The sequence below is a fragment of the Dysidea avara genome, chromosome 8 (assembly GCF_963678975.1).
Source record: "Dysidea avara chromosome 8, odDysAvar1.4, whole genome shotgun sequence".
NCBI classification, from domain to species: domain Eukaryota; kingdom Metazoa; phylum Porifera; class Demospongiae; order Dictyoceratida; family Dysideidae; genus Dysidea; species Dysidea avara.
This window is the reverse complement of record NC_089279.1, coordinates 23,272,468-23,296,461: the sequence shown is the minus strand read 5'-3', so window position 1 is coordinate 23,296,461 and position 23,994 is coordinate 23,272,468. Positions and strand designations below refer to the sequence as shown.

The 23,994-nt window shown below is 35.7% G+C and overlaps 3 protein-coding genes and 5 long non-coding RNA genes across 14 annotated transcripts in view; 3 read left to right on the top strand and 5 right to left on the bottom strand.

Moving 5' to 3' along the window:
- The window catches only part of LOC136263363 (uncharacterized), a 36,345-nt gene extending 21,356 nt beyond the window's left edge, over nt 1–14,989 (top strand). For all 5 annotated transcript variants that reach the window (XR_010704590.1, XR_010704591.1, XR_010704587.1 and 2 more), the window contains 2 exons: nt 12,438–12,512; nt 12,691–14,989. This is a non-coding gene — a long non-coding RNA (uncharacterized lncRNA). The remainder of the gene's footprint in view (nt 1–12,437; nt 12,513–12,690) is intronic.
- LOC136263366 (uncharacterized) lies at nt 628–5,467 on the top strand. The gene is made up of 2 exons (XR_010704593.1): nt 628–5,235; nt 5,290–5,467. It is a non-coding gene; the product is annotated as an uncharacterized lncRNA (long non-coding RNA).
- LOC136263364 (uncharacterized) lies at nt 864–3,757 on the bottom strand. Its single transcript, XR_010704592.1, has 3 exons — nt 2,485–3,757; nt 1,208–2,435; nt 864–1,159 (listed from the first exon to the last, which is right to left on the bottom strand). It is a non-coding gene; the product is annotated as an uncharacterized lncRNA (long non-coding RNA).
- On the bottom strand, nt 3,929–4,863 carry LOC136263362 (uncharacterized). The gene is made up of 2 exons (XR_010704586.1): nt 4,409–4,863; nt 3,929–4,356 (listed from the first exon to the last, which is right to left on the bottom strand). It is a non-coding gene; the product is annotated as an uncharacterized lncRNA (long non-coding RNA).
- On the bottom strand, nt 6,230–10,841 carry LOC136263358 (uncharacterized). Its single transcript, XR_010704580.1, has 5 exons — nt 10,594–10,841; nt 9,778–10,540; nt 7,876–9,728; nt 6,509–7,824; nt 6,230–6,453 (listed from the first exon to the last, which is right to left on the bottom strand). It is a non-coding gene; the product is annotated as an uncharacterized lncRNA (long non-coding RNA).
- On the bottom strand, nt 11,630–13,525 carry LOC136263356 (uncharacterized). 3 transcript variants are annotated; one of them, XR_010704579.1, is made up of 5 exons: nt 13,048–13,347; nt 12,302–12,353; nt 12,195–12,248; nt 11,972–12,046; nt 11,630–11,914 (listed from the first exon to the last, which is right to left on the bottom strand). XR_010704579.1 is itself a non-coding variant. In XM_066057877.1 (5 exons), exons 1-5 carry the CDS (start codon nt 13,474–13,476, stop codon nt 11,741–11,743), a joined length of 399 nt encoding a protein of 132 aa, XP_065913949.1. In that variant the 5' UTR covers nt 13,477–13,525; the 3' UTR covers nt 11,630–11,740. The 3 variants fall into 3 exon arrangements, 1 of the variants encoding a protein (XP_065913949.1); XR_010704578.1 differs by lacking the exon at nt 13,048–13,347 and adding an exon at nt 12,669–12,989; XM_066057877.1 differs by lacking the exon at nt 13,048–13,347 and adding an exon at nt 13,433–13,525.
- Nucleotides 13,788–23,048, bottom strand: LOC136263354 (uncharacterized). The gene is made up of 13 exons (XM_066057875.1): nt 22,898–23,048; nt 22,499–22,711; nt 20,412–20,613; nt 19,198–19,321; nt 19,079–19,148; nt 17,302–17,559; nt 16,668–16,766; nt 16,526–16,611; nt 15,217–15,373; nt 14,897–14,974; nt 14,724–14,839; nt 14,612–14,672; nt 13,788–14,545 (listed from the first exon to the last, which is right to left on the bottom strand). The coding sequence occupies exons 2-13, from the start codon at nt 22,670–22,672 to the stop codon at nt 13,910–13,912; spliced, it is 2,061 nt and encodes a 686-aa protein (XP_065913947.1). The 5' UTR covers nt 22,673–22,711; nt 22,898–23,048; the 3' UTR covers nt 13,788–13,909.
- LOC136263355 (Fanconi anemia core complex-associated protein 24-like) overlaps nt 23,030–23,994 on the top strand; it is a 24,351-nt gene continuing 23,386 nt past the window's right edge. The window contains exons 1-2 of the mRNA XM_066057876.1: nt 23,030–23,185; nt 23,237–23,379. Of these exons, the coding sequence (XP_065913948.1) occupies nt 23,041–23,185; nt 23,237–23,379 (288 nt within the window). The 5' untranslated portion in view covers nt 23,030–23,040. The remainder of the gene's footprint in view (nt 23,186–23,236; nt 23,380–23,994) is intronic.

Below are 23,994 nucleotides of genomic sequence, written 5' to 3'. Positions count from 1 at the left end.
TGTTGGTACGTACATGCATATGATTGTGGTGACTTATGACTATTATGTTGTGACGTTCATACAAAGGTGTAACTAATTTCATTAGCTACGTATGTATAACCACATTTTGTACTGGAGACAGTGCCAACATATGCAATTGTTCTCTGCTGAATATATTTATGGATGAATCACCATAGTATGCAAAATGCTTCACCACAGCACTGCTACGTATCCTGAGAGTACATACACTTAGATGTTGATAAGATCACTGGAAGATCTTTGTGTAGCTGCCCAGAGCTTTTTCTTGTTAACTCACTTCTTATAATCATGTTTTTATAAATTTAAGAGAATGAAGTGCAATGAATATATATTATGTGCACTTATGACTAAGTAGCTAAAGGCTACTTAGTAGTATAGTAGTATATGTTCTTGATAAAAGTGATACATGAAATCATAACCCTCCGCAATAAACTGATCACAGTAATGAGCTTGGCATTTCTTCCCGTCGTTTATGTACCAGGTACATATGTAAGCCTACTTGTATTTAGTTTGATACTTTGGTGGTCTTCTTTAGTCGATATTAAATCAAATGTAAACTGCTTCATAGTTATTAGGAATTTGTCATCCATCCAACTATCTTACCATTTATTTATAAGAACTTTTATGAGCTACTGGTGGTTATGCACTACAATCCCACACACCATGTACTTCCCTTACTTATAATGTATTCTTCTCAGTGTCTACAATTTTGTGCAGACACTTGTTATGCAATGTTAGTAGAAATGACCATTACATGCGTCACTAAATACTACTCTGCATACTAAAATAACTGCTTTTGAGCCTTTTTTGCCATCTCTGCACTGAGTTTTACACAGGAGTGCTTTTCAACACTGCAATTTATCAAGTTATTTTGTTATATAACTGAATGTATACAACACCAAAATGTAATTCCAGCAGTTAAATGAATTGATGTTATACAGCACTGCTACTGTTTGTTCTATAGACGTCTATTATATCCAGTAGGATCAACTGGGCAGTTCTTCTGACTGTAATGGAACTTGCAAAAATAATGGTGTGTACCACTGCCATTGGGCAAGCATGAGTAGGTTCTCTCACTATATACTCTGACATCTCCAGTGTGGTTGGCATATTCTTTTTCTTTGGTCACTTGACAGAAGAACTATATTTATACATATAATGCAAATGTCTTTAATAACACCGTTCTTACATTTTTGTTGTTGTGCTTCATTATGGCTCCAATATCGTTTTGCCATAGTAGCTCTTTGTGTAGTACTGTAGCTCTGCTGGTGTTCGTACAACAATAGACACAGTGTCTGAAGTCAACAAGTAGTCACCAAGTTTCTTTTTATTTTATTTCTGTGACAGTATTTATAGCCACCTGTTGGCTTCATTCGGACACATTCTGCTGAATGTATAGTATACGTCACTTCATTTGTGTGTGGTGATATTGTTGATGTAATATACCATTAATAGTTATTGGATTAGTTATGTTCAGAATATAGCCCAATACTCTACTATGCACTCGTATCATAACCTTATTAATTGTCTCTTGCACTTCACTGTCTACTTTTATTGTACATACGTACCAGTCACAGCCATCAATGCATGTAATTGTCATGGGTATTTGGTCTCTTGTAATTTAAAAATGGTACTGTATACACTATATTACATGCATAACTATTCGACTAAGCTACACATTCCTACGACCCAAAGTATTCGTTATCTTTCTTATCAATTTGCTATAGTTTCCTTCATGGCAAGGTATTTTGCACAGCAAATTCTTATGTCATATAACATAAACCGTGGGTTCCATAGTAGTTGCATTGAGAAAGTTGCTTGTAGGAATAATATGTTCCACTGGAGAACATGATGGATAATCATGTATGGCCGATCTTTTGGACAGCATGCAGTGTGCACAACTGATGTCTTCAGGTTTTTCATAAATAGTCTACTCTACTTACTGCTATATGTAGATGGAATAAGCTACCATTCAGTGCATTAGTTTCAGTTGCTGTATTGTATACAGTGCACTTTTTCATGCCATGTAATGATTGTTATAAAAGAGTAAAGACTATGTGCAATTACATGCAAATATATGATAAATATGTAATAGTTAATTTTGCCCATGTTTGTTTTTTTTGTATATAATTTTATCGAAATAGTTACATATTCAATATGTGTATGCTGAAGATCTGTGCAAATGTTTAATAGTATATAATCTCAGTTGATCCAGTCTGCCATTATTCCTCTGCTCTCAACTTCTAGTTCTTAACACTATAAAAGGCATAATGTACAGGACAAGACTCCTTTGCTTTGTTATAGTGGTATTCGCAGAATTGGTGGTACTCTCCTTTGTTCAAACACCGCAAGCTAATATGACTGTATTTCTTCACCGGACCCCGATGAGATGAACTCTGAACTTCGCATGAAACCAACTACTATGTTAATATATAACTGCATTATTAAACTTGTATAGTTTCTTACTGGTATCCATGCTACTTGGTTGTGTTTCTCCTTCCTTGAATAGCAACAACATGCACTCATGATGATTGCCAAAATGATCAGAAATAATCCAAAAATTAATCTATCGACTGCTTTATTCTCGTCGTGTGAGAAGCCATAGTCATGCATGAACTGTTACGGTGATTTACCTACTGGCGTTATACCGAAACTATGGTCTACCATCATATTGACATTAGGAGTGAGTAATGTTGCTGCTGCTGTATAGGCATGTGATCAGCTCTCTGTGCAGAATGCTTGCTATGAGGCCACTACTATTTCAGTGACTTGATCAGTAAGCCAATTGTACAGCTTGCTGGAGCATATGAAATAGATGTGCCGTATAATAATAGTGCTGCTACATAGTACTTGTGCATTCCCCGTAACAATCTGCTTCATTGCAAAGGTTTAGTGATAATCAACCATTGCCTTAATCGTTAATTCACAGAGCTAGTTGTTTATTTTGTAACCCTCCTGTACAAATTTGTGTGGTTAGTTTTGCAAACACCAAAAGTACTAAGGATATCTGTAATTTTGCACATTACTAATTCGTACTGATGTATTCTCTGGGTCATTTTAAATATGGAAGTTTTGTTAATAACAGCAGACAGCCAATCGTGTAGTGATTACAACCAGTCCCATTCAGTACATCATATATACATTTCTTTACATAATATTCTATATCAGTTATACATGTTTGATGACAATGTATTTTTTGATGATCAGCAGCCACGCAGGTTTAACGCACATGTGTATATCTATATTGATCATCTGTACACATTTTTTTTTGGCTTCTGAATATGTGCATGGTTTACATTAGATAGCATTTCATCTTGGAGAAATTTGTGTTGTCACTGTGTGCAGTGACTATTTTCCTTTCAACCACACTAATTATTGTTTTTGGTATGTCTACTGTCCTGATTTAGGTTGTTTACATTTTTGCAGTTGCTTATATATTTATTAAGCTGTAGAATCTCCACTATGCATTATATACAGTAAAATATTCTAATGAAAATTATTTGTTTATTATTCCATATAGTACTTGCATCTATTTAGCTACTTGTATCTTTATTTTGGTAGAAAATACCTGTTGAAACTGCCAGCTGCAAGATCAATGGGACAGTTCTCTTGATAAAAATGATATTCACAAAAATAGTGATACTGTCCACACTCCAAACACGTGTAGTGTCTGCTACTATATACTTTAACAGGTCCATAATGTTTGAAGTATTCCTCTGGTTTGGTTACCTGACAGTACAACTGTTCATGCAAAGATACATAGTTGATTTATAGTAGTAATACACAAGCTTTTTCTCTTATCTTTCTTTGTTTTTTTGTACTGTAAGTTTCATATAGTCTTATGTTACTTTCAGCCATTAATTACCCTATTCTTGTTATTCGAATGAACGCACGGTAAGGGAAGCCAATATGATGTGTAAGTAGTTATATGGTTGCATATTCATAGATTATATGAACAAATATTTCACACCGTAATATTCTTTATGCCCAAATATGACTAAAGTAGTGAGAAGTAATTGAAATGTCTTTTACAACTATCGTCGTCTGTATCCATATGAATGGATTGTGCAGTCAACATTATGGTAGTGCTTGTCACAAAAGAAATGATAATCACCTTCACCTAGACAACTGTACGTTATCCTTGTGTACTTCTTGGCCAGTTTGACACAATCAGTTACTTCACACCATCTTCTTCCATTAGAGTGTACTGGGCATTTAAGCTGATTTGCATGATCATCACAAAAATAATGGAAATCATCTTCTCCAAGACAATCATAGTACATTACACTATAAGCCTTTATGTTGTAATTGTTACAGTAAGAAACTTGGCACTTTGTTCTGTAATTTGGTATAAGGTACCTGCTATTTATCCATATACACTTATAATTACCTGGTTTGACATGGGTACATGTACGACGCCATTGCTTTCAATTTAATTGCGGCACAAGTTTACGAACATCACTTACAAATATTAGAAATTGTTGTGTGATTGGTTGGTATTTAGCTGTCTGACCAAAACTGTGTTAGAATGACCTCAGGGGGATTCTGTTGTGAGGCTACAGTGTGCATACGTATTATGGTTAGTATTCATATTATGGAATGTAAATGAAAGGTTGTAAAATATTATCCATATTATGCTGGCTTGGTTGTCTGGGTAGTCTTGTGTATACTAAATTTAATTCAGAAATGAGGTGTTGAAAGCCTCATCTCACTTGCATTGCTGTGTCTTGTTTTTCTGCAGATTCCAATGTCAGTCATAGTAATATTCTGTAAGGTGTAGTGGCACAGCATATGAATGCTCACAACAAATATTCTTGATCTTAGATTTTGCTAAATTTTGGGCAGAAGTTTTGTTTTATATAAAGCTGACTAATTTTTAACATTGAGATATTTGGTACTTCATTCTGTAAAATTAAATGGCATGCCTATTCTTTATTTTTACTTGATACTCTGAAACTTGTTTCCTGTATGCCATTGTAGCTGATGCGTTAGATATTTATATTATGAAGATTACTTGAATTGTGTAATTGCACTAGTTATTATTTTATGTGGTTGTCTGACCAAAATTATTTTGGGGATTTTGTCATTGGGCTACATATTATGTAATATGTCTCTTATACACTGGAATATAACATTCTCTTTTCATTGCAATAATTTCTTTTTGTGATTTGTATTAAGTTCCGTTGATGTGTAATTCAGATATACCAAACTGTGCAGGTGATGTGTAAAATGTTTTGGCATGAACCCATATGTGTAATCTACCCAATGCAGTATGGTTGTGCATATATGAGGCTATATTTGGAATAACAATGTGACTTGATGACATCTTGACTCGGCAAATACACTAATCGCTGAAGCCATGTTTTTGTAACATATACAACCTACTTCTACTTCTGTACATAACCATGTTTCCCATGAAAAATTCCCTACGTATGTAGGAAGGTATGTAGTAATGTGTGCATATCCGTCCATCCCAAAACACCAGCTTGTTTATACATTCCATCATATGTTACGTCAACACGTCATACCATGCACCTAATCACAATAACATGTCAGTCAGTGACATTCTAAAATGCCATTGTACTCACAATTTAGTAGAAGTAGAAGCCTTACAATTCTTGATATCATATTGACATCTTAGAATTTGCTATCTATTCTTAATAGTCTTAAGGTTTTACCATGCTAAGGGTCTACTTTAATCTGCCTTGTGATTCTAACCTAGTTCAATACTATATTGATAGGTTTTCTTTCATCAATCGGCAGTACCTTTATCAGCATATGGTAGTAAATCAGTTGGTAAGTGTCTATATAAGCAAGAACTAAGTACTTTGTTTCTTGTATAAAGCTGTGACTGGTGCCAGAAAATACCTATTTATGATCTAAGTGTTTTGTGGTGAAAACATTATAAGAGTTAGGTGTACGTATGTGTGTGGATGTTATCCATACAAATGTTTTTTTAACCACATAAACTGACAGAAAGAGGTGCAATGCTCTAGCAGGGATAATAGCAATCTTGTCAAGCACTACTCCATCAGTTCACATATTACAATTGCAAAAAGTCCCACTTGGGTGCAGAATATGTACTGATTACAAAATGTTGACCATATAAAGACTTGAATTATAAGGATTCCATGAATTAATTACAAACAGGAGTGCTATACAACACTACAGTTTTTATCTGTTTATATATATATATATATATATATATATAAAAGGCCAAATACAATATCAGCAGTTAAATGAGTAGATACTATACATGTCTGCTAATGTTTATTCTTAGGATCAACTGGGCAGGTCTTCTGATTGTAATGGAACTTGCAAAAATAGTGGTAATAGCCACTGTTATTGGGTAAGCATGATTAGAACCTCTCGCTATATACTCTGACATCACCAGTGATTGGTGTATTCTTTTTTTGTGTTTACTTGACAGAACAACTACATTTGTGCCAAAAATCATCACATACATGTAATAAAATAGGACAGTTCTTACATTATTTGTTGTCCTTCATCATTAACTCCAATATTGTTTTGACATAGCAGCTTCGTGTGTGTGTACAGTACTGTAGTTCTGCCAGTGTTCGTACAAAAAGAGACAAGTACCTGAAGCCAACAAGTAGTCACTGTTTTTGTTGTTGTTTTTTAATTCTATGACTATATTATATCCACCCATTGGCTTCATTTGGACAAATTATGCTGAATGTAATCTGTGTCACTTAAAATGTGTGGAATTGTTGATTTATTGTACCATTAATAGTTATTGGATTAGTTATGTTTGGGATGTAACCCTAAGTTGTGAACCATGCACATGTGTTCATAACTTTCATTGATTGTCTCTTGCAGTCAACTATCTTCTTCTATTATAATAGTCTTAATCTGACATAGGTATGAGGTCTCAAATGCTTCATTATTTTGCCTGAGCTTTTTGTGAGCTAGCTGTAGATTTTCACCATGAATGCAAATTACTCTATTACATTCCACTGCAAAATCAGCCAGATTTAAGTGGTCTACTTTTTCTAAGCCCAGTGGTGAGTTGTAAGAGCAGTTTGAGGCCTTTATGGAGCTTGCAGCTTTGGCCAACCTGGATACGGCTGTACATGGCTGTGTAGCCCCATGTTGTTGGATAAAGACCTGTTCTGTAAATTTCAGTTGGTTTTGACCCCAGGATAGCCCCTAATTCACCTCTACATGCTTTTCTTCTATTCTGAAAACAACCCTTTAACCTCCCCATCACCCTGTTGGAGCTTGCCTGGTACAGTCAATTCATGAAGAAACCATCCAAATCCAATTGGCAGATGTTGGCTATTTCTGCCTATTTGTACATTGAAAGCTCTGGAAAGTGAGGAATTTGTGTAAGTGTGTGAAAGTTTGGTACAAGATGCTTCAACCATTAGCAAGCTACAACACTCTGAATCTTAAAACCAGCATTCAGTACTTACAAGTAGGCAATAAAACTAATTTTCCCACAATTTTGTAGCATACATTCATTTTACGTACACTATAAATGGTACATAAGAACATACATACGTGTATACATATGCACACAGTACGCATGTATACTGTAGCGCTGTGCAAAGTTTCACCGTATTACAATCTCAGTCAGCATGCCATTAAACCTCTTCTCTCAACTTCTAGTTTTTATACACGATAGTAGGCATAGTGTATAGGACAGGACTCCTTTGCTTTGTTATAGTGGTATTTACAGAAGTGGTGGACCTCTCCTCTATTCAAACACCGTAAGCTAAGGTGACTGTATGTCTTCACTGGGCCCTGATGGTATGTACTCCATACATCACATGATGGAACCTGCTACTATGTTAGTATATAACTTCACTTATTGAAACTTATATAATTTCTTACTGGTATCTTTGCTACTTGGTAGTAATTCTTCCTTGAATAACCACATGCGCTCATGATTAATGTCACACTGATTGAAAGTATTCAGACGTCTAATTTACCTATCGCTTAATTCTCTAAATGTGAAAGAAGCCACAACAATGAAATGTTACGGTGATTTACCTACTGACATTATTCCTATAACTAAATTATGGTTTACCATCACGTTGCCATTGAGTTGCTCTACTCAGGAAATAGCAGATTCTAGTAGATGACAGCTAAAAATGTTGCTATATAGAACTATATTGTTAGTATGCGTTTAAGGTTTACACACCCAAAGTTTTACTTAGCTAATTGTCACTATCAATTTGGTCATTGCATGCAATCATTAAATGTGTAATTAACTATTGTTCTGCTAGTCATCATCTCTGTTATTTTTCCATTTATTATTAATTAAAGATCATGCCTTCTGGTTGCTAGTAGCATTGACTGACCCGCTGCTGGACAAGTTCTAATTTTAAAACTTATAGTGCACTATGGACTGCTGGGGTTGCTAGTGGTATCATTTCACTCATTGCTATATGAGTTTCCCCTCTCTGTAAGGCCAGAAACTGCTGAAGTTAATCCAACTATGTTGCATGGATTGTTGCCTCTTTGGTGGCCCCTGCAGACAAGGAACGTGGCAAATAAAATTGTCATCAAGCTTGCACTCTCTCTAATGTAACTTCACAACACACACCTTCCTTTAATTGTTGATGTCGAATTAAGTGTATCCATAATGTTGAAAAAGATGTAGCTATGCAGTAAAATTCTGTCAAATTGATTTTCTGAGTTTTGGATGTGTACTGGAACTGCTTTTATATTTACATCTATTTTTGCATATATTAATGTTTATATTATGTATTATGTGTGTTATATCCACTGACGTTAATAGGACAGTTCACGTGATAAGATGGTATTCACAAAAATAGTGATATCGGTCACTCTGCAGGCATGTGTAGTACCTATTCTGTTAAATTATTTTCACAAGTCTATAATGATTCAGCTGGTCTAGTTGCCTGACAAATCAGCTATTTATAAAGTATGTAACCATTTATATATTATGTTACTTGCAATGCTTATCACTCTTTCCCATCTTGGACTGTAGTTTTCTATTACTTTCAGTCAAAGCTTATTCTACACACTTGCTACACACGATGAAACAAACAGGACACCAGATAGTAGTTGTTGTGATAGTATGGTTCATAGTTAAGTAGCTATATGAATTGGTAGCTTTGGAATAAGTATTTGGTTTCCTTTACACAGCTTGCCTTTTCACTCATAAAACGTATACTCTCAGTGTTCATACAGAATACTGCATAAATAAGCATTCATTGAGCAACACTAATAGTGTTCAATTTGAAGCTGTCTTTTACAGTTACAAAATGACATCACTTTGCAACCTGGAAAGTGTTTTTGGACTGTTTTTGCTTCTATACAATGGTATTTGTAGTCAAGAAGGTATGAACATGCTGAAATTATCACGCCACATTTTCACAAATTACGATTTAAGCAGCAAAACTACTAGCTTCTAATGTCCACAGCTACACTAATATTGCTATTATTTATTTTATGTGAGTGCTGTTAATGTAATGCTAGCACATAACAGCAGATGCAGAAAAATTTAATGTTTTGTCTTCCTTGTTCAATCAGTCCTAAGAAGGAATAAATTATCTGGTTCTGTAATAATGTGTATGTATAGGGCAATTGACTTGTCGATGGTGGAGATCACAAAAAGAATGGTACTGACCACGTCTCAAGCAATTATATGAATCACTTCCGTATCTGTGAACCCGTCCATAATGTAGTGCCCCTGGTGTTGTTACATCACAGATATTCTATGTATTTTATAACTATTATAGTTTAGTACACAATCAGCAGTCTTACCCAGTTATTTTCATCTACAAAGTAGGCAGGGGTAGCCATTGCATCACTACACTAACCTTCACCAAAGTAAAATAACATTGCCGTGTGTCAATTTTGTGTTATTCTACATTATTCTGTGGTTTCGCCGTGCATGCAAATCGTGTTGCATGCAAATGTGGTGGTACATGATTACTGTTTCCTTACATCAGATGTTATATCAACCATTTGGTTAACCTTTTTTTTTTTTAGTGTTTTGACTTATACAGTGGTATTTGCTTTATTTGAACAGGAACATGCTTCGAGATATTAATTAGGTATATAGTAGGTGTGTCTGCAATTTGCACTCTTGTCTGGTTTTTGTGAGTGTATATAATTGTAATTTGTAGCCAGCAGGAGCAATGTTGGCTGATGTAACTGCAATAGTGAATTAGCTTTTTGATTAATCGCCAATTATAATAAAGTACTGTCTGCAAAATTCAAAGTTTAAAAGTGCAATGATACATCGTCCAAATGCCTACACTAAGGCACAAATACATTCTTATTACAGTGATAAATATGTGGTATACAATAATGTAAGTGTCAGGTACATTCTCATTTATGTACCCCTCTTGTAACCACAACTATGCATAGGGCACCAATACAAGTTGTAGTGCTGTGTGCAAAAGGTATGGTACTGATGTTGTGTCAGGCATGAATACACCGTAGGGCCATAAGTTTCAACTGCTCCTGAGCAGTTCTGGTCTGGTACCATCTTTGAGCCGTGGTTCCTTGCTACTTCACATTCCTAAACATAATGCAAACTAGTCCAGGCATTAGTGCTATTAATCGGAGGCTTACCATGTGATGATGATATTGCTGCTGATATGTCGCTATTGATGCCATATGACGTTATTTCTCATGAAACAAGATTTAAAGTTTAATTCCTTTGATCATGAATGCCATTATATTTTTGTTCTATTTATACTATTCTGTTTGCCATAACTTCGTACTCTAGTCTATCGTATGCTGACAAGGCAGTACAAAAGGGAAATTTTGTATTTTTCAGCAAAAAGAATCCACATACTATCTGTAAGGGATTTTTATTATTAATGCAATAATAGAACTTGACGTGCTATCTAATTTTACTGTTATGTATCTCATGATTGAACCTCTACAATTTTATCAACATGTCCAGTTATGCAATGCTTAGTAGTTGACTTACCACAATATATTTAACTATCATTTTTGCCTCAATTTGTAATGTTTTAGCTACAATAACATTTAGAACACCAGGTACGGCTTACAACATATTACATGACTGATGTTTGTTGGATAGATTAATGTTTATTGTGGCAATTAATATCATGCGTTACAGTGGTTATACAACCCACACACCACACAAAGTGTCCTGTTGTGGTGCTGTATGAAATCACGACAATGCTAAATTACAACTACATGTGCGAAACGTGGCTGTGTATTGTTTCCATATGCAGGGCTGTAAAGTGTAAATATCCTGGCTAATTTACACCTTATTGATTCTAATAAGTGTTAATTACAAGCTGAATGGTCAGCCAAAATAGCAAGCTGTTGTTGGAATGGATGAGAGCAATTGCCGAGTACAGCACAAACTAAGTTTGGTGGTGGAAGGTTTGACAGAGGTATAACTATTATCAAAATGAATTTCTTCAACAATAATTGAATCTTTCCAATAAAATTGAGGCACATACATATTATGTGCTTAACTTCCCTTTTATGTTCCCTTTTGTGTTGTCAATTTCACTAGCAGTCAGCTCACCTTTACCACCACACTCTGACAACAGTAGTGTATGCATACAACATTATACATCCTCTCCTGTTACTACTAATTCATGCATTTATACAGACCACAATCGCCATAGTACAAGCATAGGCTACTTTTATATTTGATAAAAATAATACATTTTACAACTGCATAAACACAAAAATTAACGACGGATTTAAAAAATTAAAATTTAATTTGTGTTGATCATGTAATTTTGTTGAAAGTTGGGTGTATTGGACAGAATGTAGCATGTTCATAGTGATATGTACAAAAACGGTGATATGTTTCTCCAGCTGATAAGCAGTTAAAATGAAGGTGACAGTACTTCTTTATTTCTCCCCTGCAATGTCCGTCTTTTGCAGCTTCGCACTGTGGTTGCTAAAAGTGTAATAAATTTGTTATAATCTTAAAATACATTATGTTATAGCTACTTACTAGAGAATTCAAGTCATTAGAAATTCTTTCAACTGAAGTTTCACTTTGAATGCGACTAGAAGAGCAGTAGTCAACCTATTACATTGAGGAGAATGCAGTATAGAACACTCAGCACACATACACGTAACACAATTGTGAATGCATACAAATGTAGTGTAACTGCAATACATTGAAGCAACAAGCTCTCTAGTTCTAATGGTATCATGCAGAAAGATAAACTTACATTGTTAAGATCTGTATGATCATCATGGTGTGAATTGGTAATCTGGCTCTCTCGCTATATACCAAAAGAGTATCATTGCAGCTGTACAACATGTAGCGGTTACAAACCGTAATATTGTTGATCTTCTTTGACATCATTTTCAAATGTGACCTTCTGTGTCTACAATAACAAGAAAAAGATGTACAGTTAAATTATTAGAATACAAGGTGATGAGTAACTGGTGTGTGTCTTTCTCTACTGTAGATTATCTACTGTATCACTGAGTGTTGGTATCAACTATTGTGCCTCCATGTAGCTACAGAGATCTAGTGACTTGTAGTAAGTTTATAACATATACATTGCTGGTTAGTACTAATATATTATTGTATATTTTAAACTTTTAAACTAAAAATATTCTCTACTTTATAATTGCCATCTAAGATATATTTTTATCATAAATGTTATCATATCTGTTCTATCAATTTATTCACTCACCTCTTTGTTATTTTCTCTAAAGGTTGCTCACCAATGTAACACAACAATAAACAACTACCACTTCTACCGCAAAACTACTGAACTGATCACGTGTTATGACTCAGCAGAATGTGACAATTGAAGAAGCCATTCAATTTAGTAATATATACGACAAAGTTTTGTACGTCACCGTGTTTCCCACAAAAAATACCCTGAGGCCTTACATGTGTGGGGCAGATGGTGTTTTGACATATCCCACACACCGCATCCGTCATACTACTAATTTTGGCAAAACATGTTATTGCAGTCCGACACTATGTCTCGTAAACAGGTGTACCGCAACCACAAATGACTATTAGCCATAAATATTATTGTACTCCATATTTGAAAGAAACCTTACCATTCATCATCTCTTCTTCTGAATTAAGTGTAATTTCATGATGTTTCACAATAATAGATAATAGAGTTTTACTTTCATCAACCTGCCTATTACTACCTAATAACACTACACATTTCTAACTGACTATACTGACCAAGAAGGACTCTAGAAACACACTCAACTACACACAATACTTACACTAAAATGCTAAGCTAGTCATAAAACTTAATGTAAATACCCTTCACAGTACACACCTATAGTCATAATAAGATAAGCCTAGCCTGACTAAACCTATTCATACCAGCATTGGCAAGATCAGCAAAACTATCAATTATGACCATCTGTGTGTTATCACACAGCAAGACATGATAATACCCTTGGCCTACACAAACAGACACTAACTTACATTGTAAACAGCCCAAAGGAGCTACCAGCTTTACACAATATCATGACTTACTGTTGCTATACATGTACTAAAAGTGATAGGCTTGTATAGTTCTTAATGTTTTATATAGTTATCTCAGTAGGTGTACTGAAGTTTAGATGAAGGTGCAAATTCCCAATGAGTAGTGTATATATACTGTAGCAACAGTGTATGGGTGTAGTGAAAAGTGACAGTTCTGTTTTAGTCCCAATATAACTTCACAAAAGGTTGCTAGGTGAATAGCCTGTTATAGTGCTGATTAAGCTCATCACAATTTGTAAGGATTGAACCTTGTAAGACTTCCACATTACATATTACTTAATAGACTTGCATGCACTTGTATGGTTCCAGTATAATCAAAAGCCATACATATGGTGCTACTTAAACACTCTAATAAAACACTACTGTTCTCTGCTATATTATATACTGTAACAAAACTCTGTGTGTTTGTGTTCTCAGTTAGGTTCGGTGCTGGCGGACTCTACTGGAACATCGCCGTGTCACAACCTGCTTTGTCTTCTGTGCTCCGACATTGCTGTGTGATTTAGCCTTTCTTGCCTGGACATTGGTAGCAGCTAATTTTGATTTCTTGGGAGCTGCTTTTGGTTTTGGCTTTGCTACTGACTTTGCAGCTTTTTTCGTTGTACTCTTGACACTAGCACGAGTCGGGGCTTTCTTTGGTTTCTTTGTATCAGATGTTGGTGAATCAGATGGAGCAGGTCGCTTTCTAGAACTTGCAGCTTGTGGGCTTTTGCTGGAGGTACTTGCAGTTGATTTCTTAGCTGTTGGTGATTTCTGCCACTTAACAGTCTTCTTGGTTGTACTTTTAGCCTTCTGGGTATTGAGTCTTTTAACAGTATGCTTCTTAGCTGAACCTTTTCTAGCATTTGGACGCCGAGCACCAGCAACCTGTCTAGCTGCAGGTACTAGAGGAAAACCCATAGGAGCAGCAGCTAAGGATGAGAAAAAAGGGGGACGAGGAGTTAACTGTGGAAACCCAAAGCCACTGCTGCTGCTAGGCATTGTGGTAGGACTGTCTGGAGGATTCGGGTTACTTTCCAATTCAATGATTTTGTCAATCAATTCCAAATCACCCTAATAGAACAATCAGCAAAAGCATTGAAAATTTTCTAGCAAATGTAAGCTTGTTTGCATACATACCTTATTGAATGTAGCCAGGCTTTTGTCTTTCATGTCTTCTAGTTCTGACATAAAGTGGGTCCTACAATACCGCACAATTAATATGATTGTTGATAGCATACATAGGTCATACCGGAAAGTTTGAAATAATTCCAGAAACTTCATTTTGCTTTTCCTTGCATCCAGCACATAGTCATTGTGAAGATCCACATAGTGGACTAACAGTGCTGCCTTTCGTACGCTGGCGTCCTGTAAAGTAATTTACATTATCAATAGGTAGAATTCCTGTAAAGACCTCAAGTGTACCTTCAAGTTATTTGCTATTGGAACATCCACAATGTCACAGTGTTCGACCCCTTCCAGATCTTCATACTTCACTTCCATCTAGCAATACCAACACAGAATCCTAACAACACAAAGCCACCTGTACCATTGCCATAGGAACGTGTAATAGTGGAAAGCTTGGTAGAAAAATAAGGAATTTCATTTTTTGGTCTTAACACTAGCTAATATAGTCCTGAGAAATTGGTCGCTCTTCAAACAAACTATGAAATTTCTTTTCAAGCAGTAAGTAATAATTTTATAGTTTGGCATAATGAATAAACTATAGACCACAAACTATCTACCTTAAGTTTCTTCGGGGCAGTTTTTGCCTTCTTTTGTTTCCCAAACTTGAAGAGGAGTACCCCACCTTTGCTCTGACCCTTATCATCCTGCCATGATGGAAACTCAGATGATATCACCACTGGCTTCCCTGCCTTTAAGGTGTTGACTTCAGGTGATCTGTGATAATAGCAACACAATGCAATCCCCATTATCTATTCAGCTCAACTTGATATATTATATACTTAAAGAGATCTGTACATATCTGTAACCAGTAAACCTACAAAAAAAACTAGCACAATAGGTAACTACAATCACTTTCAGAGCCAAGGTACACTACAACCTCAGTTCAAAAATGTTTGTCAACTTGAATCCTCTATTAGAGCATATTATTGTATTACAGTGGAGCCTGGTAATATGGACACTAAAATGAATAATCAAGACAACTGAAATCAGTTTATGTTCCAAAGTACATAATCTGACCTGGAGTACCTTTGATAATCAGGGTATTCCCACTATTATATAGATTCTAGCCGTGGTTTAACATTTTTATTGTAAATTTTCATGTGTGATATATGTGGGCTTGTTTGATAAATATACATGTATTCTAGTACTTGAGTTTCCGAATCTTGATTATCCCTTGAACCCTGATTTTGATTGTCCGAACCCTTGATTATGTATTATCTGAAAGCTAGAGTTGACTGTTCTATTAGAGTATTTTGCTAACAAGTGTATGTTCTATAAGAGTAAAAATTTAATGCATTTTAAACGTAGATGAATAAGCTCAGTATTTAAATGAATAGCTTTAACACTGAAGTGCAGTATTTAAACACCTTCATGACTGAACTGGCACACAGGTGTTCAGATAATGGAGGTCAAGACGATCACATAAAGTCTTCTGTCCACTAGATTGTTATATGCCACTACTACAGTTATCTAAATCTTTGGAAACCACCTAGTGTTTGCATGACCAAAAAGTGGTATCACAGAAGTAATTGTGTACCATAAAGCAAACTAAATAATATAGTATATTTAGTTATTTGTACCATCTCAGAAGTAGAAAATGATCTATAGGATTTAATACCTAAATTTACAGCCAATATTTCACTTTGCTGGAATCTTTTATATCCTAACTGATCAGTTGTGTTGGACTATACCTACTACACCAGAACACTTCAAACATACACTTTTGTGTAGCAGGAAATTATGTGGGATCCATTCCGAACTCTGGAATAAGTTAGCACTTCAGCATGTGTCAGGGTGCTAATAGCAGAAGTGTTTTACTCCAATTATAAAAAAACTGGCTGCTGTAAGATTAAACACATGACTTACCCGTATCCTTTCAGGAGCTCGTACTCTTTTGTTAGCAGACTTACTCTGATATTAAATGCCAGCACAGTCACATCATAGTCAAACTCCTAACAGTACAATCATCACAATTGCTATTATTATACACATCTACTAGAGGTCACACCTGGTTCATAATCTTCTTGAACTCGTCAGAATTGTCCACACTGAGATACTTAGCCCCTCTTGTCTTACTGATATCCTCTACCAGCCTCACATTCAGATCCTTGAAAAAAATTATTGTATTAGTAGCATGCTAAGATTAAAAACTCTTATGGAGTAGGTACATTTATGCAACACTCTTGGGACCACCTGGTATTGATCAACTAATGTTTCATACTGTATCACTGATGTGCTGTATGAGAGAATAAACCTCAAATATAACAAACTACTTTAACAGAACAGTCATCTAGAAAACAGTCAGATAGACTTCCACTGAACATAGAACATGTACAAGGACAACTGTTGTTGCTCTCAGCTCTTATCAACTAAAATACAGGGATTAAATCCCAGCCAGTTCTTAAGACCGACCACATACCAAGTAGATTCCATCATCCCAAACATAACTAAGGCATATTTTATATCCTTGTTAAAAGAACCACTTTATTATAGTGACCACGTCAAGTATGTTCCAAACATAACTAAGGCATTTTGGTCACAAAATTATATAGGTTGTTCCACTGTAATTCATACTGACTTTTAGAGAAAATATACGCAATGGATGATGTAAAATTTAAAAATCATGTTTCTATTAAACATACCATTCCTACACCAACCACACTTGTAAATATGCCTCTTTGAGCATTAGCCTTAATTGCGCTTAACAGCTTTTTCTCATCATTCACGGAATCCATAGTGGAGCAGAGATCTGTGAGGAAGATGATCCGATTGGTTGTACCCTTCTCTTCTATGACATTATCGGTAAACATGTCAGTGGCTGTTTCTATGGCAGCAGATAAACAAGTACTCCCACTGGCCATCAATGAGGTAATGCTCTTCTGTAGTGTTGGCTTCTTGACCTGTGTGTGTATTAACACAATTACTCTATTAAAACATACATAGGTCCATACACCTGTTCTATACAACTAAGGCCATACCTATTTGAAAAGTTGTTGCTCGGACCCAACCGACCCAATTTTGCACAGATTTCAATTAAGAAAAGAAAAAAATTATATCACATGACACCTTAGAAGTTGCTGCAAAAGATCGAGATACTCTAATAAAACAATCAGTAGGTACAATTTTTATCTCAATAATGCTAGCTATCTATAGACGTAAAACCAGCATGTTCCTCACCCCTGGCGAAGAAAATCTATGATAGCATCAGTGCAGTGCTCATTGAACTATGTTTATCCGTTTTAGCTAAATAGTTATGTATTAGAAGAGATTTGATAGGTATGCATACAGCTTTATGTGACTTACTGATCTATTATATGGCTAGTAACCAGAAATGATAAGCATGTACATATCTAAAAATAATAATTTTGTAGTTTAATTTGTTAGCTAGCTGGGTTTTTTTTTGGTTTTTTTTTTTGCCTACCAACCGACCCATTTTGTTGTAAAATAAATCCGAGCAGCAACTTTTCAAATAGGTATGGCCTATGCCCATTCATGACTTTCTTGTGGTTCATCCCTTTAGAAGTCAGTGCAACACTTACTGTGTACAGTGGACCACATCTAAGATGGACAGCAGTGATTTAGAATGACCACCATTCAGAAATGTCATGGGGTTCCTGTGTATATCTGTGTAACTATAACTATGGTAGTAACAGATATGATTCTAAAACTTGAGAGTATATGCCAATTGTATGTTTTGATAATTTATATCATAGTACAGTAATATCTGAATCTTGATTATCAGAATGCTCGATTATCTGAAGTGATTGTTCTATTAGAGTATTTCGTCAACAGGTGTATGTTCTTATTGGAGTTTGAACAGACCACTCTAGATAAAGAATTTATCCACTTATTTGAACTGGCTCACAGATGTTCAGATAAGGGAGGTCCCACTGTAGTACCACTAAATAGTAGGGATTGCAAAGGTTTGCTATGGCAAAATTTCCTGATAATACTGACCTAGACTGACTCCATCATTGCCCTGCCTTAGTCCATCTTGGGACTAAAAAGAGTATTAAATGGGCATTTACAAACTCGGTGTTATATATTGTAATTAATAGCTAGTATTGCTGTGTGGATTTCCTACTAAAAAAGCATTATTTTACCAGAAATCAACTTTACAATACCTTTACAACCCTCCCGTATGCAACTTCTTGCCAGTACTACATATTAGTTACTAGCTGTGTCTTTACACAACTGGATCACTAAATCACGTATGCATAATACACAACCCTTGTTTGCACGAAACTGAAAATGACTGTTCAATTAGATTATTTCAAGTGCAAGTGTATGTTTTATTAGAGTATTTGAGTCTTTAAATCTGTGTATTAAAAAATCAATTGGCTTTATTACAAATAATTTGACTTATCCGAGTACTTTTGGATTTGGAAAACTTGAGTATACACACAGCACTAAACTAACATTCTTCCATTTGGTCAGCTTGTGGTGTACTGTTGCTTCATGGTTAAACCTGACCACACCAAAACTGTCACTGTGGAATAACAAAGTGTTAAAACAAGAAGTACGCCAGCTGTACTCACTTTGGTTTTAGCTGATCAACAAGAGATGACAAACACTGTTTAGCAACTTGTAACTTGGAGTTACTGATAGAGTAGCCACCTGAACTATCAAATGATGCTCCCATTGATCCAGACACATCCAACACTATAACAAATTAACACAATACAGTAATTGGTGTAGGTTGGTAAGTTAGTAGTGTAGAAATGTCTACACTAAGTCTCTATCTTTTCTCCCATATCATGAGTGGAGCATCTGAATGTTGAATAGGCAATTCTGCAGTAGTCACATCATGTGACTGCTATTATTAGCATGTGAAACATTAGGCTAGGGAACTCTATGGGCATGTCCTCCATTTCTGGGGCTTCCCCCTACATTTTATATTAAATCTAAAGATATTTGGAAATACACGATTGCTCTATTAGAGTATATCACTGACTGTTATATTAGAGTATCTTGTGTGGTGCACAGTCTTGATAAACATCTAAACTGCTTCCTACTGGTCCAAATACTACCACGCCATTTTGGTATTGAAAACTGCTAAGAAAACATGTGTTCTTTGAATTAGTTGCATAGCTGACAAATGCATTGGTCTCTAGATTACTCTAATAGAGCAGTCATATGACTTACAGTAGTACAGCATACTTCATTATAAAGAGGGCATCACCAGGTAGGATATGCATAACAGGAATCATTATACATTGAGGTCAGAGTTGGGGTCATTACTTTACAAATGTAACTCATTACATGTTACTTGTCATTTGCAAGCAACATAAACTCCCAGAAAAAGTAACAAGTTTCATATTAGTTTTTATTTTGAGGGTAGTAACTAGTAATATACACCAGTTCGTTACAAGATCCACAAGGTAAGTCCAACTGAAGTTCCCAGCCACAACTACACAAGTGACATGAGCGAAACATGCGTTTCTCGGTTGTGCGTAGTTCAGCTACAAAAAAATACTTTATTGTGGTATCTTGGCCTCCCCATACACTATAACTCTTTGTTGTTCATGCCTGAAACACTGACTACTGTCCAGGCCCAAGATATAACCAATCACGTGGTGGATACAATGCTCATTAAAAAGTAACGAGTTACAATGTAATATCCGTTATATATATACACTCATTACTCAGTCGTGTAACACGTTATATTACTCCCTACTGCAAAAAGTAATAATATTACATAACACAGTAATGCGTTACCCCCAACTCTTCACTAAACTATAGCACTGCTAACCAATAACAACATTCAAGGGTGATCTTCCATGTTTCTTCATCCCTGTACCGTCAAACATGGAATTGATGCTCATTCCCAGCCATTGCTCCTCTTGGCCTGTGACAGGATTCTTACTAGCTCCTGTAGAAAACTGAGCCTCAAACCTCTTCTTGCTTAGCAGACCAGTGTTGAAGAAGTAAGAATAAAACATGTTCTCGTAGTTCTGTATATAAACAGACAAATATACTATTACTAAGTGTCCATTGTTCACATCACACAGATACAATAGAACTAAATATCCCATTACCTTATTGTGCTTGGCATGATTATAAAAGTACCATAAAGGTCACATTTAAATTAACTGTAAGAGCAACTGAGCTGGTGATCCTAATGGAATTCTTTATTTGTGACCGGATTTGCAACAAGGTACCTTTTCCACACATTTGACATACCAGCAAACAAAATGTCATATCTGTTGACTCCTTGCACTTATTGACTTTCGTTTTGTATCAAAATGTAGCCACATAATGTAGGCATACTCATGGAAAATTACAGACAAGTGCTTGCTGTGATACAAAAGTTGCAAAGTTTGAAAGTTGAGAAAATGGGTCAAATTTTATGTGTGAAAAAGGTACCTTTTGCAAATCCGGTCACATTTGGTAAAATATCACAATAATGTGCAATAGTGATTCAATTAGGGTAGATTGTGAGACACACATTCTGTTACAATAGAGTATGTATGATCTGTTAAGTGAAGGGATAAGCAGTCTGACCTTGGGTTTGTATGGGTGCACTCTGATGACCAGTACATTTATATGGTAGCTTACTTTTTCCCTCTTTAGACCATACATATTTGAAAAGTTGTTGCATGGACCTGACCGACCCAATTGTTCACAGATTTACAAAAAAAAAAATAAAGTTATGTGACACTTGGAAATTAATTTGTATTGGATGATATCTGCAATGATGAAATTTGATGTCATAATTGACAAAATGGCCAGGACTTCAGAGACCCTGGCACACAGTATTCAAAATGAATGTTGTCTGTAGTTTTTTACACATGGAACCACAAGGTAAGAAGTAGTACATGTACCATGACAATGCACATGTTTTACAAGGAAAGCAGACCAAATATTTTAAATTCACACAATAGGCTTATTTGTATTGCATTTTATATACATGCCTCACCTTCACCCTTTATCAAATCTATCATAGGAAAACATTATCTCGCCCAATACCTCCCTGTACAAAGTCCCCACACTATTTTGTTTTGTGACATCAGAAAACGTCATTGCGGATATTGTCTAAATGATCAAAATACTTTAATAGAACAGTCAGTGGGTACAATTTTGATCTCAAAAGCGATGTTATCTATAGGCATAGATTGCTTAAAACTATTCACCACCCATAGCTAAGAAAATCTGATATAGTTACCAAAACTTCAGTGTCATCTATACAACTATATAGCTAACTCAATGAGCTATGTATGTAACTAGACTAGCTATGTTTAGCCATGTGGCTTGTAATTAGAAAGCATTTCACATGTCCGCATATAGTACATTATAATTTTTTAATCTAACCCCTACTGATCTATTTTTGAAACAATATGACTTGTAACCCAGGAATCATAAACATGTCTGAAACTTGCCGAGTACCAACCTATTTTGTTGTGAAATAATCTGAGCAACAACTTTTCAAATAGGTACGACCTTAGGTTTCATGTTCTATAGGTGATCTTATCAAAAATCACAATTTCCAAAATTTCTGCTTAGTACAAACTTAGTGTCCAAATTGAAGTTTTAGCCTGGTGTGGTAGTGGTTGAACAGAGCTCCATATATAAATTAATGGCTGTTTGATTTTATGATGTGTTTTTCAGTTATACAAATACATTTTGCCTTCCCCATAGTTCTTAGTTTGGAAAATCAACTGACTATCCATTGTACATTGAAAGCAGTCTGCTTCAGGTTACAAATTATACGGCATGTAACAAAAGTCAAAATACTACCAAAGATCATAGCCTAGGATAAGTGATAGGGATTTTGGGGCACTAGAACTCTCTAATGCAAACAACCCATTTAACTTCCACAATGTAATAAACACTTCTTACAATATACGAAGTCTTGTTAGCACTACCAGAGCTGCTGCTGGACGTGGTAGTATAAGATGCACTCTGCTGGCTGGTCATGTATGATCGGAAACTTTGAGCTGACTTGGTAGCTAACAGCTTACGGGGCGCCTTCCCTCCACTCGACTTGCGAGCTGTTTGCTTCGTCCTCGCCATTGTAATCACCACAGTATTACGATGACTTCCGGTTGCTAGCTGGAAACGAAAAGCAACACAAAAAAATAATTGATAGGCGTGGCACACTTGCAGCAAATTGTTATAGGAAGGCATAACGGCTAGCAGACACTATAGTTTTACCCTAGTCAGCTAGTGTAACCCTTAATATGACAGTACACGTACACCCACCATAGATAATAAGCGCCTGCTTATAATGCAACTTACAGTGAAATACGAAGCGAAGAGCTGATTCCTACACCAAACTAGGGTCAATTAGAACAAGATCGATATGCTCCGCTAGCTACATGAAATATCGGAACAATTATTCAGCAATTTTTACTATCAAGGCCCACAATCGATTTGAATGCATGTCTCGTGTGCGATTACGCATGCGTGAAATAATGATGACCCCAAATAGCCAGAAACGTGCCACTCGTCATCAGTTGCCAGCAGGCCATGTCGCTATCAGTGATAAATTACGAGGGGTTCCGCTTCACCAAGAACTAACAAAATGTAAGGTTACTCTAATTAAAGTGCACTAGTGGATCTTAAGTAACCACACAGGTTCGGTTAAGATAGTATTGGAAGGCAGTTTGGGTGTTGTAGACTGCTACACTGGCAGCGATACTGGAATAATATTCTTACCAGAAGCTGCTGTTGTTAACCTGACTGATGCATTGCTGAGAAGATTGACCAGGCTATCTCGAGTAAGTACCAAGTGTACTGTTTAGCCTGTTGTAAGGTGACAGAGATTTACTCTGTCTCTCCAATAGGGTGTTGCCCAGATTGTTTGATTCAAGGCTTGATTCACAATTATGCAATGTATCATACAGTATGTATATGGATCATGAAGAACTGGGCCAAAAGTATCACCCTAAAACCAGCCTCAATTTCCCTTTATAATAGCTTGGCAACATTGGTTAGGCATAGCCAAGTCCAGAATGCCTTAAGCCTAGAAATTTCTTGAGACCAATCCCAAAACCTTCCAAAAAGCGATTTTTAAAAAAAATTCTATTTATGCTGACTGACTGACTGAATGATTCCTAATCAAGCTTATAATTTTTTTCCTTATACTTTTTAAATTTATTTATTTATTAAGGCTTTATAGCACAAGTGCTGAAGGTGTGTAGGACACCTGGTCCTACAGCCTGTTTAAAGTTGTTACAGAAAGTATGTTTGAAAAGGTAGATAAAGGAGAAAAAATCCATAACTGGACCTAAGCAGCCTCAAACCTGCAGCCATCCGATTAATGTTCGAACGCTTACTTTTTTACAATAGCATATCATTTCTAGGCATCTTTACGATTAAGTTTTGTTTTAAAG

Excerpts from the sequence above, each read along its gene's own strand:
- LOC136263356 (XM_066057877.1), bottom strand. The coding sequence starts at position 13,476 with ATGATATTGTGTAAAGCTGGTAGCTCCTTTGGGCTGTTTACAAT. Across the intron at positions 12,354-13,432 it reads TCCTTTGGGCTGTTTACAAT|ACACAGAAGGTCACATTTGA; the intron begins GTAAGTTAGTGT and ends TTGTTATTGTAG. Across the intron at positions 12,047-12,194 it reads ATCATACAGATCTTAACAAT|GTTGACTACTGCTCTTCTAG; the intron begins GTAAGTTTATCT and ends TCAATGTAATAG.
- LOC136263354 (XM_066057875.1), bottom strand. The coding sequence starts at position 22,672 with ATGGCGAGGACGAAGCAAACAGCTCGCAAGTCGAGTGGAGGGAAGGCG. Across the intron at positions 19,149-19,197 it reads GTTGATCAGCTAAAACCAAA|TGACAGTTTTGGTGTGGTCA; the intron begins GTGAGTACAGCT and ends GTTATTCCACAG. Across the intron at positions 14,840-14,896 it reads CAATAGCAAATAACTTGAAG|GACGCCAGCGTACGAAAGGC; the intron begins GTACACTTGAGG and ends ATTACTTTACAG.